At 38.9% G+C, this 19,044-nt stretch overlaps 1 protein-coding gene across 6 annotated transcripts in view; it reads left to right on the forward strand.

Moving 5' to 3' along the window:
• LOC145737195 (vasoactive intestinal polypeptide receptor 2-like) overlaps positions 1 to 19,044 on the forward strand; it is a 108,293-nt gene that overhangs the window by 87,454 nt on the left and 1,795 nt on the right. For 3 of the 6 annotated variants that reach the window (XM_081991794.1, XM_081991792.1, XM_081991795.1), the window contains exons 2-11: positions 2,128 to 2,279; positions 2,336 to 2,442; positions 9,552 to 9,713; positions 9,766 to 9,851; positions 9,925 to 10,090; positions 10,143 to 10,308; positions 16,205 to 16,335; positions 16,384 to 16,599; positions 16,654 to 16,796; positions 16,849 to 16,973. In XM_081991794.1, the coding sequence (XP_081847920.1) occupies positions 2,132 to 2,279; positions 2,336 to 2,442; positions 9,552 to 9,713; positions 9,766 to 9,851; positions 9,925 to 10,090; positions 10,143 to 10,308; positions 16,205 to 16,335; positions 16,384 to 16,599; positions 16,654 to 16,796; positions 16,849 to 16,973 (1,450 nt within the window). In that variant the 5' untranslated portion in view covers positions 2,128 to 2,131. Of the gene's footprint in view, positions 1 to 1,374; positions 1,460 to 2,127; positions 2,280 to 2,335; positions 2,443 to 9,551; positions 9,714 to 9,765; positions 9,852 to 9,924; positions 10,091 to 10,142; positions 10,309 to 16,204; positions 16,336 to 16,383; positions 16,600 to 16,653; positions 16,797 to 16,848; positions 16,974 to 19,044 lie in introns of those variants that run through there. The other 3 variants (XR_014180310.1, XR_014180311.1, XM_081991793.1) reach the window with 2 other exon arrangements.

The following is a 19,044-nucleotide window of genomic DNA, read 5'->3' on the forward strand; positions in this document are numbered from 1 at the left end:
TTTGAATTGATAGGTTAGACGATTTGTCCGCTAGAGGGCATCAAAATTGAATAATCGTTTTATGACTTTTTTCGTGCATTCGTTTGTTCAATCTTCAACAACTCGTTTATTTGTACCATTTTTAGTAAAGTTTTATACGTCAATGGATAGCCAATAAAATGAGCTTTCTAACAGTCTCGCAATTTGTATTGATAGGTTAGACGGTTTGTCCTCTAGAGGGCATCAAAATTGACTCATCTTTTTGTGACTTTTTTCGTGCATTCTTTCGTTTAATCTTCAATAACTCGTTTATTTGCAAGACTTTTAGTAGAGTTTTATACGTCAATGGATAGCCAATAAAAAGAACTTTCTAACAGTCTCTTAATTTGAATTGATAGGTTAGATGGTTTGTCCGCTAGAGGGCATCAAATTTGACTAATCTTTTTATGACTTTTTTCGTGCATTCTTTTGTTCAATCTTCCACAACTTATTTATTTGCACCATTTTTCGTAGAGTTTTATACGTCAATCTATAGCCAATAAAAAGAGCTTTCTAACAGTCTCCCAATTTGAATTGATAGGTTAGACGGTTTGTCCGCTAGATGGCATCAAAATTGACTAATTATTTTATGACTTTTTTCGTGCATTCTTTTGTTCAATCTTCAACAACTCGTTTATTTGTACCATTTTTAGTAGAGTTTTATACGTCAATGGATAGCCAATGAAAAGAGCTTTCTAACAGTCTTACAACTTGTATTGATAGGTTAGACTGTTTGTCCGCTAGAGGGCATCAAAATTGACTTAACTTTTTATGACTTTTTTCGTGCATTCCTTTGTTCAATCGTCAGTAGCGCGCTTATTTACAACACTATCTATAAACTTTTATATGCCAGTGGATAGCCAATGAAATAAGCTTCCTATTGACGTATAAAAGTTGATTGTTTAGTGGTACGGTTTTGCCGCTAGAGAGCGTCAAAATTTGTAAAAGTAAAATTACAAAATTCATAATTTTTCATTATTTCCCAACTGAAATCATTGAAATACCAAACTTTTTTTATTTTATTTATGTTTAAATTTGAATGGTAGATGACTAGAAAAAATTATTTTATAATTTTTTTTATAATATAATTTAGACTTTCCCAATTCTATTATTAGTTTTCAAAATACTAATATCTCCCAGTAACCAGTGATACACATTAATTCCTAAAGTTTGTACACACATAATGCTCCAGCGGTTCGCAACCTTTAAACTTGATCCCTTTTCCTGTTTTTATTATTTGTGTGCGTTTTTATTAATCCAATTTGAACCAATTAACAATTTAACGCCAAAACAAAGCGGAACAATCCACGCCGAGCTGCACAAACAACCTTCAATTTAGTCAATCTAAATTTGTGGAAATTTACCAGTAAATGTTGAAAAGTGTTAGTAAACAAGTGTTCTGTTTCTTAGCGTATTTTTAACACCGTACTGGATAGTTTTAGTGAGTATCTCATAACGCAAACTACTGTCCAGATCTTTCTCCTTCAGAAGCTGTTTACTGTTTTATGTTTACTATCTCAGACAAACAAATCAGTTCAATCTGTAAAAACCAGTACAACTTAGCTGTTAAAAATATCTAGCTACATAAGACTGTCGTGTAAAAAGCAATTATTTATGGGGGTGTAATGACGTTTTTAATGTTACAGAATGAACCACATAAAAATAATTTAATTTCCTTAATTGACTCGATGTTGGCAACTTGATCTGGCTTTATCAATAACGCCTTTAAGTAATTTATTAGGAAAAATAATAATTTCTTTAAGTGGGATGTAACCTAATCACCATAACAATTACTGAAAAATGTAGCAAGTATTCAATTTAATAAGTTAATTTGTCTGATACGTTGACTAAGATGGCAACAGTGAAATTGTAACTAAGAATTCAAAAAATTGGGTTATTTGCGAATAAAACACACTTGAAGAAGCTTTTGAAAACTTTACTTTACTTTAATTTACTTTACTTTACTTTACTTTACTTTATTTAACTTTACTTTACTTTACTTTACTATACTTTACTTTACATTACTTCACTTTACTTTACTTCACTTTACTTTACTTTACTTTACTTTGGTGTGAAGGGAAAAACAATAACACAGTATTATTGTTGCAGGATTATGGGTAACTTACACATAGAGGAAGCTATTGCTAATCAGCAAAGAGCCATAAACCAGGTCCATTTGGATTGCTTTAACCGGTATGGAATGAACATGAGCACTCCTGATTTCAATCCCTTTGCAACTTACAGTGACCCTGGAACTCATGGTAGTTTTGTTTCTATTTTATTTGGTTTGAGTGTTGATTTTAAAAAAAATTTTCAGAAACTTTGTGTCCACCATTTTTTGATACAATTTATTGCTGGCCTCCACAACAACCAAACACCACGGCTTCGGTGCAGTGTCCTTCTTACATAATAGGGTTTCCACAAGTAAGTCAAAAAAGTTTATTTACAATAGTAAAAATACAGTTACAGTGAGTAGACTAAGTCCATCTCCTCCTCATATGGCACTTCTTCATCAGAAGAAGAGCAAACACTGACACATCCATTTGATAACGAATTAACAACACAAACACAGAAACTTACTAGAACTTAGCTAACATAGTTTGATAGTTTTAACATTAATGACAGTTGTCACGTGATTTTAGAACACTATTTAGTTAGACGGTCACGTGTCAATTGTCAAAATAAAGGTCATAAACCTCAAAAACTTGTTTTATATCAAATACTACAAGAAAACGTTTCTAAACCCTGATTTTTGCAACTTTAGAGCATGGTTTGACAATTTTGACGTTATTGACAGTTGTCACGTGATTTCAGAAGACTATTTAGCTAGACGGTTACGTGACAATTGTCAAAATAACTATCATAAATCTCAGAAACACGTTTTATTATCAAAATATGCAAGAAAACGTATCTAAACCCTGATTTTTGCAACTTTAGAGCATGGTTTGACAATTTTGACGTTAGTGACAGTTGTCACGTGGTTGCAGAACACTACTTAGACGGTCTCGTGACAATTGTCAAAATAACTGTCAAATCTCAGAAACACGTTTTATTATCAAATTCTGCAAGAAACGTTTCTAAACCCTGATTTTTGCTACTTTAAAGCATAGTTTGACAGTTTTAACGGTAGTGACAGTTGTCACGTGATTGTAGAACACTATTTAGCTAGACGGTCTCGTAACAATTGTCAAAATAAGGGTCACAAATCTCAAAAACTTGTTTTATATCAAATACTACAAGAAAACGTTTCTAAACCCTGATTTTTGCTACTTTAAAGCATGGTTTGACAGTTTTGACGTTAGTGACAGTTGTCACGTGATTGTAGAATACTATTTAGTTAGACGGTCACGTGACAATTGTCAAAATAACTGTCATAAATCTCAGAAACACGTTTTATTATCAAATCCTGCAAGAAAACGTTTCTAAACCCTGATTTTTGCAGCTTTAAAGCATAGTTTGACAGTTTTGACGTTAGGGATAGTTGTCACGTGATCGTAGAATACTATTTAGCGAGACGGTCTATTGGGGTGGTTGGATCTTGGACAGTAAAACACGTTTATTTAACTAACTAATAAACTTGTATTAATACTAAAAGAGAGGTGAACATTATTGTAATACAACCGACCGACCGACAGACGTATTCTAGAACATTCGAACGTCAATTATTTTAGGTGGCGTTGCTTGTCAACCTGTACAATGTTGCCACTGTTACAACAGGTTATTTTATAAACCCAACACTCCCACGTAAAATAAACAGTTGTAACATACTACTTAATTTTTAGTAAATCTAAGAAGCACTTAATACCTAACTGACTTACAAATCTCTTAAATTTGATTACTGACAATGCTTTGGTGAAACCATCTGCTGTTTGATCATTGGTAGAAACATATTGAAAATTAATTAAACCTAAAACATATTGATCCCGAACAAAATGAAATTTTATGTCGATATGTTTTGTGCGTGGATGAAACACTGGATTTTTAATAAGTTTTAGAGCACTTTGATTGTCGACGTACATATTAACGGGCAAAATTATGTTTTCACCGAGGGCTTCTAGTAGATTTTTCAACCATATGGCTTCTCTGGAGGCTGTTGAGGCTGCCACATACTCAGCTTCTGTAGTGGACAAGCTCACACACTTCTGCTTCTGGCTTTTCCATGTTACAGCACTGTTGTTGATTAAGAAAACATAGCCTGTTGTAGAACGTCTTGTGTCTATATCACCTGCAAAATCAGAATCACAGTAGCCACTTAGATTAATGCCACAAGGGTCACTTTTATAGTGAATGCCAATGTTTAAGGTGCCCTTTAAGTACTTGAAAATTCGTTTAACAGCATTCCAATGAGCTGTGGTGGGATTTTGCAGATAACGACTTACTAGTCCAATCGAATACATAATGTCTGGCCGACTTACAATTGCCAAAAACATCAGTGATCCTACTGCTTCTCTATAAGGAATATTTTCTATTGGTTTGCCAAGATCCTTGCTTAAACTGGAATTAGGATCTGCAGGTACCGAGACAGGATTTGAATCTTCTTGTCCAAATTTATGAACAATTTGATGAATGTACTTTGACTGATGGATGAATATTGAGTCATCTTTAAGTCGCTCAATTTGCAAGCCCACAAAGTACTTTGGATCTTCAATTATGGTAATTTGAAACCTCTTCTGTAACTGAACAAGCACTAAGTCCAATTCTTCATCACTGTCAGATAGTAGAAGACCATCATCAACATATAATGCTAGAAAAACTTTTCTGTCAGTCTTAATGTAGACACAATTGTCAGAAGTACATTGATAAAAACCAATGCTTTGACAAAATTCCTTGAAAGTCTCATTCCATACTCGAGGAGCTTGTTTTAGGCCATAAAGGGCTTTATTTAGTTTGCACACTTTTTGTTTATTATTGTTTAATCCCTCAGGTAAGTCTATATACAATTCTTCACTTAGTATGCCGTAAAGGAAAGCAGTTTTGATATCAAACTGCCTCATTTTCATTTTCTGTTGTGCTGAAAGGGCTAAAAGTACTCTTAGTGTGTCATACCTTGTCGTGGGGGAAAAAGTCTCCTGAAAATCTACACCCTTTACTTGACTAAACCCTTTTGCACATAGGCGAGCCTTAAAACGAGGTTTGTGACCATTTTCAGCTTCCTTAACTCGGAAAACCCATTTCGTCCCAATTGTACTTCTGTTTGGTGGCAAATTAACTAACTCCCACGTTTTGTTGACTTCCAAAGCTTGTAGTTCTTCTTGTATGGCTGCCTTCCATTCCTGCTTGTTTGGACAACTAATGGCTTCTTGGTAACTGGAAGGAACACTTATTTCTGTAAAATTAATCTCAGAAAAGTCAAGATCAAAGTTTTGACACAAATATTCAGGTGGATGTATATCTTTTCTAGCTCTTAAGTTGTAAGGTGATACTTGTTCATTGTCAGTGTCATTTCGTCCTTGTATATCAGGTTCCTCAAAATAGTTTGGGTCAAGGTCATCTTGAGCATCTAAATTGTCAGATCTGTTATTTTCTATTGGAAGTAGAACACAGTTTTGTCTTGGGGTTTTAAATTCACTATCTTCATTAAAAATAACATGACGAGAAACTTTTATTTTATGTGTCACAGGATCATACAACCTGTAATTCGTTGAATCCCCTTCATAACCTACAAAAACATACCTCTCGCTTTTCTTATCCAGTTTGGTTCTTAAAGTGCCTGGTGTTAACAAATAGGCTTCACAACCAAAAACTTTGGTGTGTTGTAAGTTGGGCCTTTTACCAGTCCAGTGTTCATAAGGAGTGGTTTCAGACTGCTTTGTAGGTGTCCGGTTCAGCAAATACACAGAAGTATTTACTGCTTCTGCCCATAAAGTTTTAGGCAAATCCTTGTCAAATAACAGAGCTCTTGCAGACTCCATTATGGTCCTGTTGTCTCTCTCACAGCGACCATTTTGCTCCGGTGTTTAAATACCTGTAGTTTCTAAAACTATACCACTTTCAGATAAATACTGTTTTAGTGACTCATTTACATATTCTCGCCCATTGTCTACACGCACTCTTTGAACTTTGTGCCCAAATTTAGTGTTGCACAAGGAAATAAAGTTCTTAAAACATTGGGTTACATCACTTTTATGTCTAATAAAATTTACTGACCTGTAGCCTGTATAATTGTCTTTAAAAAGAACATAGTATTTGGATCCTCCAATACTATCTTCACTCATCGGTCCACAGACATCGCTGGAAATTAACTCACCTGGTTTTGATACATGTTTTCAGTGTTTTGGAATTTAAGTTTGTGTTGCTTGGCATATACACAGCTTTCACAGAAGAAATTGTCATTTATGTCTGTTATACTTATTCCACTTACAAGATTCTTTGTGAATAGTTCCTTAATGTACTTGATATTTAAATGTCCGAGTCTTTCATGCCATTGTTTTAAAGTCCCTGTAGAAACTACATTTACCTCAGTAATTGCATTTTTGTTCTGTAGGCGAATCAACACTCTATAAAGGTTGTTTTCGTAAGGTACTGCAGTAGCCACCACTTGGCCACTTTCAAAAATTTCGGCCTTCTGGTTGTCCTTAAAAATAGTAAAACCTTTATTTGTTACTGCACCTTCTGAAAACAGATTTCTCCTTAAGCCGGGTACAAGCCATACGTCTGTCATAACGCCTTTACACCAAGTCCCATTTACAAACTTCTCTATCAAAATTTCTCCGATTCCTTGAACTGGAAGTTCTTTATTATCGCCGAGTTTTACGAATAAGTTTTGAACTTTTCGAACTGATGTAAACATACTTTCCGAGTGACACATGTGTCTACTAGCGCCACTGTCTAAAATCCAAATGTCACTACAGTCAATGTCAACTTCAGGCACACTGTCATCACTGTCTTCAATGTTGAAAGCTCTTCCATTTGCAGTGTTGCCAGAGTTACCACTTCCACTTTGATGTCTAGCTCGACCACTTTCATGTCCACTATATCCAGATCCAGGAAAAACTGTCCCGCGCTCTCGTTCATTGTCATTTTGTCCACCGCTGCTGCTTCTATGAGTGTTACCTCCTAATTGTTGCCTTTTCGGACATCGGCAATCCTTTGCAAAATGTCCCCTTTTTCCACAATTATAACACTTCACATTTGTTGACGGTTTTCTTTGTGGAGGCCCTGTGTTTCTAAAATTTCTATTGCCAAACTTGTTCATTTGTGTGGCAGCTAAAGCATAATCTTCATTATGTTCGCTTGTACTTAAATTTCTTTCTTCATCAAGTAATCTCGAGGTCAAGTTTTCAATAGTCTGTCTAGCTTCATCCATGGACAACCAAGCTTGTCGGAATGGACCATATTTTGGTGGAAGAGTGCTCATTATTTTTGTAATAACAGCAGTGTCACTCAACTGGTCTCCTGAATTTTTAATTTGCATTGCTAGATTTTCAACCTTTGAAATATGCTGAGCCATTGAATCTGTGGGTAGCATTTTGTACTGATAAAATTGTTCGTGTACCAACATTTTATTTGTCTCCGTTTTTACGTCATAGATCGAGTTTAACTTGTCTAAAACTTGTTTACTGGTCTCACAGTTTTCTATTAGTGAAATTTGATTTAGCCCCATTGCTGCAGTTATTATACACATTGCCTGAGCATCTTTTTTTATTCCACAATTCACCCTCTGCAAATACTTCTGGTTTCGGGGTACTGCCATCTGCAATTCCATACAGGCCTTTAGCTCGTAGGGCGCACTTAACTTGGAATTTCCACTGTTGATAATTTTTGCCTTCAAATTTAGCTATTTGAGCAATATTTCCCAGATCGACGTTACTCATCTTAATGGATTCTTCTTCAGAAAATCAGGTCCAACTAGTTTTAACCTCGACTTCTCTTCTCGATCCGTTCAGTTGATTCACGATCCTTTGCTGCCTCAAGCTTTTATTGACGCCTTTTTTATTTTATCTTATCGATCGATACGTCCGACACACGGGTTGCTTCACTTTTTCTTCGATACGTCCGACACACGGGTTGCTTCACTTTTTCTTTTACTTCACTGTCCAAACCACTCTGGGCCCATAACCTATTGGGGTGGTTGGATCTTGGACAGTAAAACACGTTTATTTAACTAACTAATAAACTTGTATTAATACTAAAAGAGAGGTGAACATTATTGTAATACAACCGACCGACCGACAGACGTATTCTAGAACATTCGAACGTCAATTATTTTAGGTGGCGTTGCTTGTCAACCTGTACAATGTTGCCACTGTTACAACAGGTTATTTTATAAACCCAACACGGTCCCGTGACAATTGTCAAAATAACGATCATAAATCTCAAAAACACGTTTTATATCAAATACTGCAAGAAAACGTTTCTAAACCCTGATTTTTGCAACTTTAGAGCATAGTTTGACAGTTTTGACGTTAGTGACAGTTGTCGCGTGATACTAGAATACTATTTATTTAGACGGTAACGTGACAATTGTCAAAATAACGATAATAAATCTCAAAAACTTGTTTTATATCAAATACTACAAGAAAACGTTTCTAAACCCTGATTTTTGCTACTTTAAAGCATGGTTTGACAGTTTTGACGTTAGTGACAGTTGTCACGTGATCGTAGAATACTATTTAGCTAGACGGTCACGTGACAATTGTCAAAATAACGATAATAAATCTCAAAAACATGTTTTATATCAAATACTGCAAGAACACATTTCTAAACCCTGATTTTTGTAACTTTAGAGCATAGTTTGACAGTTTTGACGTTAGTGACAGTTGTCACGTGATTGTCAAACACTATTTAGCTAGACGGTCATCTGACAATTGTCAAAATAACGATCATAAATCTGAAAAACACGTTTTATATCAAATACTGCAAGAAAACTTTTCTAAACCCTGAGTTTTGCAACTTTAGAGCATAGTTTGACAGTTTTGACGTTAGTGACAGTTGTCACGTGATTTCAGAACACTATTTAGCTAGACTATAAAGTTACAATTGGCAAAATAACTGTTAAATCTCAGAAAATTGTCTTGTTTCGAAAACTGTGTTAAAATGTAATTCTTGCAAATTCTAGTAAAATTTTGACAATTCTTATATTAGTGACAGATATCACGTGGTTTTAGAGAATAATTTGGAGTAAGAAAATGACTGTTTTAAGCACATTTTCAGATTTCTTATTAAATTTCCTATTAGAAAAAGAATACGAAAAGTTTCACAACCAACATAATGGCAATAACGTGATTAAAAACGGTACATTATATACAAAAAGCAGGAGAACGGTAGAACTACCAAAACGGTAGATATACCGTTTTAACGGTAGACCTGGCAACATTGGTTATTGGTCAAAGTCGGAGTGTGGTTCATTTATATCAACGCATGAGTGAAGTTATTGGAAATGGGATAGATCTACCCCGATAGCTTTGGCAACGCTGGTTACGGTACACCACATCAAAAAAGCACGCGTTCTACTGTCATACTATCGAATATCAATATCATCTATGGTTTAATTAAAAGTTAGGCAACCAGCAATATAGGCCAAACTGTTTCAGGACGAATTTCTTACCAGACATTGCGATTCAAACGGAAAATGGGCTACGGTCGATAACCATACTTACAGCAATTATACAGCGTGTTCCAAAGAAAAAACAGTTACGGTGTTTACCAATTTGACTGCAGAAAACAACGAGATACTGCTATCCACCGAAGCTGTGGTAAGTTCAGTCTCCAAACCTAGTACCAGTACTATAGTTGTTATTTTTGTAGAAACTAGTTAAATTAATCAGCGAAATTGGGTATGGTGTATCACTGGCGTCGCTGATTATTGCCTTCACCATAATGTTCAAAATTAAGTACGTTAAAATATCGAATAAGAAAAATTTCAATTAAATCACTAAGAAAGGAATTAAAATAATCAATTTTCAGGAAACTGCACTGCGCTAGAAATATTCTGCATATGAACCTGTTTGCTTCGTTCATTCTTAGGGCGTTCATAGTAATTCTAAAAGGATTATTATTCGAGGATGGTTTAGGCCTGGCACAGGATTTTATAGAGGAAAACGGAGAGGTTTTCTTTCATGTGGACGCCACTGTATTTTTTCCTAAAACTTCTACTCTTCCCTAATAAAAAGATTACATTGCAGAAAAACAACTTTGAATGCAAACTAATCGTCAGTATCGGGCAGTACTTTACTGCCGCTAATTATTCCTGGATTCTGATGGAAGGGCTTTACCTGAATAATCTCGTTTTAAGGGCATTATTTACTGACACTAACAGGAACTTGATTTATTACATTTTGTTTGGATGGGGTAAGTAAACATCAGAATCAGTTGGGTTAAATGTTTCTGATGTGAGCTTAGCAGCTAGTTTGGCGGAAACACACGAATGACCAGTTTTTGCATACATAAACTATCATGTTACTTCAACCAACTTGTGCACGTAAACTCAAATCTACACATATCAACACTTTCAAAACTTCAGTATTAGTGCACTAAAATTTGAAGTAACAGAATCTGTAGGGAACAGCCCTTTGGTCTTCCACCCGGTCTTTTACCTTCCAGTTTTTGGTTGAAAATCCTCTAGACTACTCTTCCATCCTCTGCAAATGCCCGGCCCAAACAAAAAAAAGCCGGCAGGTCATCTCGGGGGCTGGGGGGAGGCGTTGAGGGAGTGCCCGGAACTGTTGATGAAGCAGGATCAGGTGAAATCGGGTGAAACTCTAAAGTTTGTAGTACCCATTCTCTCGAAACTCTATCCTCCCGTCGCATGGAGACGTCTGGTTTACAGATGGATATCTGTACGGACAGCAAGGCAGCAACGGCTGCCTTAAAATCTGATTCAACAACGTCTATCCTGGTGCTGGAGTGTAAGAAGACACTCTTGTCGCTCGCGCGGATGGCCAGGGTACGTCTAACTTGGATTCCAGGGCACTCCGGTGTTAGGTGGAACGAGGAGGCGGACAGGTTGGCCCTTCGTGGCTCCAAAGAGAGACCCGTAGGACCCGAACCTGTTGTAGGACTAACCGGCGCGGTCGGATCCGCCATTGTGGACCGTATCTTCTGGTAAAAATCCGATATTGCTTGGAAGGAGGCCGGAGGCATTCGGCAGTCGCGATGTCTCATGGGCTTCTTTCCAAGAAACAAGTCCCTGATGGAATAATCCAGAAAGGACCTCAGATGTGTGACAGGACTTCTCACGGGTCACTGTCAGATGAGAAGACACATTCTGGGTCTGTCACAGGATCCGGAATGTCGCTTTTGTCTGGAAGACGAGGAAACTCCGATACACGTTCTCACACAGTGCCCGGCACTTGCGACGATCAGAAAAGAGCTTTGGAGTAAGAGTGTAATCAACTCCTTAGATATTCAAGATATCCGACCAAAGAGGCTTTGTCATATCCACCGAACTGGAGGGGTACTAGCTTGTGATTGGTCACAATCTGCTAGCGGCATCATCAATATCATCATCATGCCCGGCCCATTTAAGTCTTTGAAATCTTATTGTTGTTATCAGGTCTGCTTCTGCGAAGAGCTGGTAGATCTCGTGGTTGTATCTTATTCTCCACTGTTCGTTTTCTTGGACCTGTCCATATATTCTGCGTAAGATCTTTCTTTGTTTCCGCTCTTTGTGAGAGCGTCCATGTCTCGCTTCCATAGCATAACACTGGGCGTATTATTGTTTTATAAAAATTCAGTTTTGTTTTCCTGTGGACATTCCCTGATCCGATTATGGCCGAAATGTGGTAGTATACTTTAATGGCATTACTTATTCTTTGTTGGATCTCCTTTATCTCCTCCCGTTTCCTTCATCTCGTCACCTCAAAGTTTTGGTCGCCTATTGTCATGTTCTGGCCTCTCCTCCTATTGCTTCGGGTCTATCTATTAATACTATCTTCATTCACTTTCAGCCGCGCCTTCTAGTTGTATGTAGGTTTCTTTCATTGATGTTAGGTTTCTTCCAAGTATGTTTATGTCATCTGCATATCCTCCTAGTTAGGTGGATTTGTGTAGCAGCGACGCGTTGGTGTCTACCGTGATGTTCCTTACTGCGTATTCAAATGCTAGATTAAAGAGCAATTGGGCGAGTCCATCTCCCTGCTTGAGGCCTTGGTTTATTTTAAATGGGTCTGTTAGGTTTCCTTGTATCTTCACCCGGCTTTCAAGTTCTCCATTGTTAGTCTTGTTAGCCTTACTAATTTTCGTGGTATGTTAAAGTCTAGCATGATGCTGTCAAGCTTGTCTCTGTCGGTGCTGTCGTATGCCTGTCTGAAGTTCACGTAGAGTTGATACACATCAATGTCGGAATTTCTCCAGAGCTTGGTTTACTGAGCATAATTGGTCTGTGGTCGATCTTCCTGGTCTAAAACCCGCTTGGTATTCGCCAATGATGTTTTCGGCTAGTGGTTCTAGTTTGTTTCGGAGGATGGTTGTGAAGACTTTATATGTTGTGTTTAGTAGGGATATTCCCCTATAATTTTTACATTCTAGCTTGTCTCCGTTTTTGTTGATTGGACAGATGATGGATGGTCTGTTACCGCTTTCGCTAGTTGTGGTCCTCCATATTTTATTAATTCTGACGGAATGTTGTCCATACTTGGTGATTTGTTGTTGTTTACCGACTTGATTGCTTTTCTCACCTTTTCTTCAGTTGGGGGGTCGTTGTTCTCCTCTCGTTCATCTGTTGTGAGTTCGAGTGCTCTCTGGTCTTTGGTGGTTGGGTTCTGGTTGCTGCTTGGGTTTAGGAGTTCAGTGGTTTAGGAGTGGATCAATTGGCAAATTCAGGGAGAAACCTTAATGTTCCTAAGCAACTAGATCTGGACATAAGACATACACAAGGCAAGAATTGATGGATAGAGAAAGGAATGAGATGCAAAGTGTCTTTAAAATAAAAGAGATACATTATGTGGGAAAGAAGGATGCCTTAAACCGAGTGGCTTGGTTCAAAAAAATAAAATATAAAAACTGAAAAATTATCACAACCATTATAAGAATGCGAACAGGACATTGCCTGACTATGGAACATCATCAATTTAGAATTGGGGTGGCAGATTCTGCATTCTGTGAATGCGGAGCAATCGAGGACTTGAATCACATATTTTTCCAATGCCCTATCAACTATTATGGAGTCTGCATAGGGGTGTATTATCATCCCCCATGGGTTTTCCTAGTTTGATGGACTCTCACAACAAACATGTCAATAAACCGACTAAATAAATACATACATTACTTAATTAAAGGGATTTGATTGTTATAGAGACCTAAGGATTAAGATAATCTGATTGTAAAGAACTGATCTTAAATGCCTTTCCTATATTGTTTGTAGATAAGGCTCCTGGACACATTTTGTTCTCATCCAGTAGTTGTGTTGTCTTTCTAACGCTCAGCACCCCATATCGAGGAGGAAACAAAGCTCAGAAACCCCACAAAACAACCAATTGATTTGTATACTGAGGCACCAAAAGACCTGCCTGGGGATGGCCTAGAGTCAGACAAATCCTGGGCAGTAAGAAAACCCCTGGCAAATTGCCCCATAAAGGAGCAGAAGCCAAATTCCCCTAGTTAGATAGGGGATTCAGGAAGGAAGAGCTAAATGAGCAAAAATCATACAGTCCATTCTTTATTTTAATAAAAAACGGAGAGAAAATACTACTGAGTCCAGTACTAACGGAGAGTCCAGCCCTTGGATTCAACAATAGCCGTTAATAGAATAAGCAGGTTCCACCGTTTTCATTATTATTATGTTGGTCAGTTTGGGCTTTAATTAACAATACCCGATATTAGATAATTCTTCTTCTTTCAGCAGCCTTTTTGCATCCACTCCTGGACATAGGCCTCCTCTTGCTGCTTCCATTCGGATCGGTTCATTGCCATCTGCTGCCATTTTCTTCTCGCTATTTCTTTTATATCCTCGATCCATCGTTTCTGTGGACGACCAGCACTTCTTTTATGTTGCCTTGGACGCCACTGTACTATACGTCTTGTCCATCTGTCACTGTCTTGTCGTGCCACATGCCCCAACCAACGCCATTTCTGACGTGAGATGTGCTCTATAACATCGTCGACTATTGTTCTTTTTCTAATTTCCTCGTTCTGTATATGATCCCTTAGGCTCACCCCCAACATAAACGACATAGTCATTATGGCCAAAGGCAAACCTCGACAGGAAATACCGGAAGAAGGAAATTGCGATTCTGATAACCAAGCAGTCATCAAAGCGATGAGCTCAAGGTGCTTAGGAAAGCTGAATGATCTAGGAAGGAACAACAAGGTAACCCTCCTCTGAGTTCCGGGGCACGTTGGAGTAGAGGGTAACGAACAAGCAGATATTCTGGCACGAAAAGGAGCATCAGCGCCACTGATCGAGCCAGAACCATATGTCCAGGAAGTACTTAATAAAGCTGAAGAAGAACTGAGAGCAACGCACTTCCAGGACTGAGGCAGGCCAAAGATCTCCTAGGCTATTTTAACCGAGCAAGGTAGAAGACACTGATTAACCTCAGCAAAATTAGTCTCAAGGCATTAACGGGTTATTGTCGACTCAGAGAACACCTAAGGAAGCTATAGGCCTAGAAGAGGACAGTACCTGTAGGTTTTGCGCAGAAGAACCAGAAACACCCCACCACATCTTGCTGGAGTGTTATGCTGTACGCCACAGAAGATTAAACACACTGGGATTACCCCAGCTGGCTGGGGAAGAAATACCACGAACAGACCCACTCAAGATCCTGAAATTCCTAAAGGAACTAAATATTGAGGGGCTGCTATAAACAAGGAAACCTTGAGATAGCAGAAGAAGATGGGATACAATAGATCTAATCAGGTCGCAGTACATCTGTCACCATCCACACCTACCATTACCATTACCCCCAATATAGTTCTTTCGATTGCTCGTTGTGTTGTTTTTAGTAGCAAAACATATGTGTTGAAAACCTTCTTTTTTAGGTTGATAGGAAGTGTTGGCTTTCTTAATGTCGTTCCCAATTTTCCTACAGCAGCCCATGTTAGTCAAATGCGCCTTGTTATTTTGGCTGTTTGATTTTCTTTACCCAATGTTATGGTGTGTCCTAAATATATGTATTCGTTGACTTTCTCTATTTGTTGTCCTTCTCCGTCGTCGGGATATGGAGTCAACAGATTGGTTTTATCGATGTTCATGTTTAAACCGATTTTTCCCGACTCTCTCTTTAAGTCTGCCAACATTTCGTAAGTTCTTCCTTCATACTGCTGATTAAAACTATGTCGTCGGCAAAGGGTAAATTGCTCAGATATCCACCATCCATGCGCAGGCCCTTTTTGTCCCAATCTAGTCTTCTAAATACGTCCTCCAATGGAAGGGTATATAACTTAGGGGATATTGTGTCTCCTTGTCGGACGCCTTTGTTAATTGGTATTCGATTGGTTGTTACATCTTCATGCACTTTAACTGTGATGGTCGCCTCTTTGTATGGAGCGGCGTATTATACTCGGTACACTTTTCTATAAGAGTCCGTAGCGTTTGAAGATGCTCTACGGAGCTATGTCCCTTGCGAAAACCAACCTGATCACTCGACTGATATTCATCTAGTTTGCGCATAAGCCTGTTTGTAAGGATCTTGGAAAGGAGCTTATAAAGATGGGGCAATAAAAGCTTATTGACCGAAAGTTGCTGAGATTTAATTTGTCTCCCTTTCTGTGTAACAAGATGATTTGGGCATTTTGCCATGTTCTTGGAATATTACCGATGTGAAGACATTTGTTCATTAAGATTTTCGTGGATTCCATTGTGGTTGTGCCTCCCAGTTTTATCATTGCACTAGTGATTTCATCTTCACCAGGAGCTCGACCATTTTTTAGTTGGCTTAGGGCTTCCTCAATTTCGGTGGAGTTTATGGCAGGGATTTCTTCTGATCCGACGTTCATGATCTTACATTGAGTATTAGCGTTATCTGGTGCCGGTGCAATTGATGAATATAGGTCTTTATTAGATAATTAGCCGTTGTTAATGACAAGACATTTAGTTAAGTTTATCATCCTTTGACGCAATTAGTTAGTTGATGATTCGCAAAAATACCCGACGCCACTGGTCAATCGGGTGTTTCCGCAAAACTGGCTGCTAGTTTAGTAGTAACCTAACACATATGCGGAAAGCGTCTTTCCTTCCCTTTAACTGCTTGTCCTGCTGTGAGAGTATCACTTTCCGCACTTGTACGGTAAATAACTATTCTAGGCCTTCCTGTGTTGGTGGTGGTACCGTGGGTAATCGCTAGGATTTTGGTGGAAGACCGATTTTGTTGGACGACACACGACAACCCCAACGTGTTTGCCATTATTTTAGTACCCACATTCGCTTCCTGTTTGGTACCTTTTTCAGAAACAACAGATTTTATATTAATAACAAATTTGTAGCTAAACCTGATACTGTTTATAATCATTTCGGCGGTACTGTACAAAAAACTAAAGTCTCCAGTATGCGAGGATTCGAGGAGGTACCTTAAATGGGCCAAGTCAACTCTGGTACTAGTACCATTATTTGGAGTTAATTATGGAGTATTACTAATTTTGTACTTCCTGAACGAGAAGTCTATTTGGATGATTTGCAACTCGATTTTTGGAAGTTTCCAGGTAATAGACATATTTTAGTTTTTACAGAGGGTTGTTCAAAAGTACTGCTTCAAGGGATTTTTTGTGGCGGTACTGTACTGCTTCCTGAACGGGGAAGTAAAGGCGGAAATTAAACCTTACATTAGCAGCGTGTTGATTTTCCTGGCAACTAATAACGTCACAAAGTACTGCTTTCCTAAACGGGAAAAGTACCTGAGGTTCGTACTTAATTGCGAGTTTAAGCGAATAAACTATAGAGGGCGCTTGTAGCTCAGCCGTCGGAAGACAGTCAGTTTGTACGACGATGTCGTGTAGCTCCCTCTACAACAATGTGGTGAGCTCGCACCGAAACAGCAGGACCAAATTCGAGCAGTTGACCAAACCCAAATGCACAGGTATCCATAAAGTATGAAATAAATTCTATTAAAATTCAGGAAGCGTTCCTGAGATATTTACAAAAAGGCAAGGTTAGTTTTGACGCCCTCTAGCGGCCGAACCGGGAAACTCAGCTCTGTTTGCTCAACGTCACGTGAGAGCACCATTCATTAGATTTTTTTTGCTATGATGTCTCGTATATACAGGATGGTTCAAATAAGCGAGTTATTCACGATTTTCTGGATACGTGCACGAAAATTTTGCTCAAATTAGGAATTTCTGTTCGATTTGAAGGACGGCCAATCAAGACTGCTAGAGCAAAAACAGTTGAGGATCGATACAGGCATTTAACATCAAGTAGGCCTCGAATTTGAGTTAACAAGTCATCAAATTCTAATTTTGTCAACCTAACCTTAGTCTTCGTTTTTTTTTTGGCGGCCGGCCTTTTCTCCCGGCAACCAAAATAATAAAGATGTGGGAATTATTCTCGTTACAGACTCCCCCTTTGCACCACACTATCGTCCTAGGGTGTGGTGCAATTGCAGGTAATAGCCCATGAACAACAGGCACATGTCCTTGGAGCAAGTCGTCGTCGGGGTCGTCTGTTCTCCTCGATATCGATATTTTGGCTATCCTATGCCATTAGGCTGTCACTGGTAGTGAAAAGGTCGTCATCGGTAAGTCCATTTGAGTGATCTACATTCCGAGAGGTATCAGGGTCTTCTTCGTCCCCACGTGCGTCTGTTTCTTCCAACCTGGTGTTCTCTGTATAGTCAGTCTTGGTCAATGGTGACAGTCTACTCCATCGAGAACGCAATGGCCTCTCGGGTTTGCGGTCTCCTCCTTCTGGTTTCTTGTACGGTACCAAATCACTTGTATGGTATTTTCCCAGCATAATTTCAGGAGCATCAAGTGATGAAATGCAGTAAGTGGTAGGGGTGACCGTCTTCTGTATCAGATCCTTCTGTTTTCTCCTTCTCTGAAGCTGCATGGTCGTCTTGTCTCATATTTATAGCTATTTCTTGTAGCTTGATGTCTTTTGTGCTGGTCTTGTAATGTAAGGCTCAAGGTCCGTAGGTATGGTGTGATTTGCGGGACGAAGCTGTCGTTTTGGATCACTGCACGTACATCTCGATGTACATCATCTGGTGGGGCGAAACCGGTGCTCTTACACCGAGCAGTGTTCATGGAGAATCTGACGGCCGGCAGTTTGGTCACCCACTGGGTGTGGTCCAAGGAGGTAAGCATTGCTAGTTGTGCTTTCAAGGATCTGTTCTTTCGTTCAACTGGGTCTCTGGATGGTAAACAAGAATCAGATTTTATTGGAAACCCAGGCAGAAGGCTACTTGCTGCCTCACTGATCCAACAAATTGAGTTCCATTATCACTAATGACTCTTCTTGGGACGCCAAATCTGAGTATAACTTCGTCCATGAAGCTTCGGGCAACAGCTTCTGCAGAAACAACCTTGAGAGGAATTAGCTCCACCCAGCGTGAAGCAATATCTTCGACGACGAAAATCCAGCGGTATCCTTCTTCAGTCTCCGGCAGTGGGTGGGCCAAAGAGGTCTATTGACATTACCTCAAATTTGCGAGCCATGGCACACGATGCAATGTCCAACATAATCAGTAATAGTCCTCCTCATACTATTCCAATAGTAGCTTGCTGCTACTCTTTGGTAAGTACGTCCAATTCCTAGGTGTCCAGCAAGTTCAGAATCATGATATTCCTTGAGTACATCCGGGATTTGTGTCTTTGGTACAACTTGTTGTGGTTCTTCCTCATCGATCTCTGGGGCGTAGCGGTGCAAAATGCCATTTACCACAATGTAACCACGTTCACACCAAGTTATAAGGTCAACACCTTATTCTAAGGCTTCTAATCCGAGGATAATCTTTCCTAGGTCTGGGTCTGCTAGTTGTTCTCTTCTGATGTCGCTAGCTGCTTTGGTTGGAAAGTCCGTAGACAGCATGTTCACTAACTCCGTTTCTTCTATGCCAGAGAGTGGAGACCTCTATAACGTGTCAGCTATGATATTTATTTTCCCTGGGCTAAGGGCCCACCTGGCAAGATGGTTGTGTGGTGTGTGTG

The sequence above is a fragment of the Ips typographus genome, linkage group LG13, assembly GCF_016097725.1.
Source record: "Ips typographus isolate SLU linkage group LG13, UJ_Ityp_2.0, whole genome shotgun sequence".
NCBI classification, from domain to species: domain Eukaryota; kingdom Metazoa; phylum Arthropoda; class Insecta; order Coleoptera; family Curculionidae; genus Ips; species Ips typographus.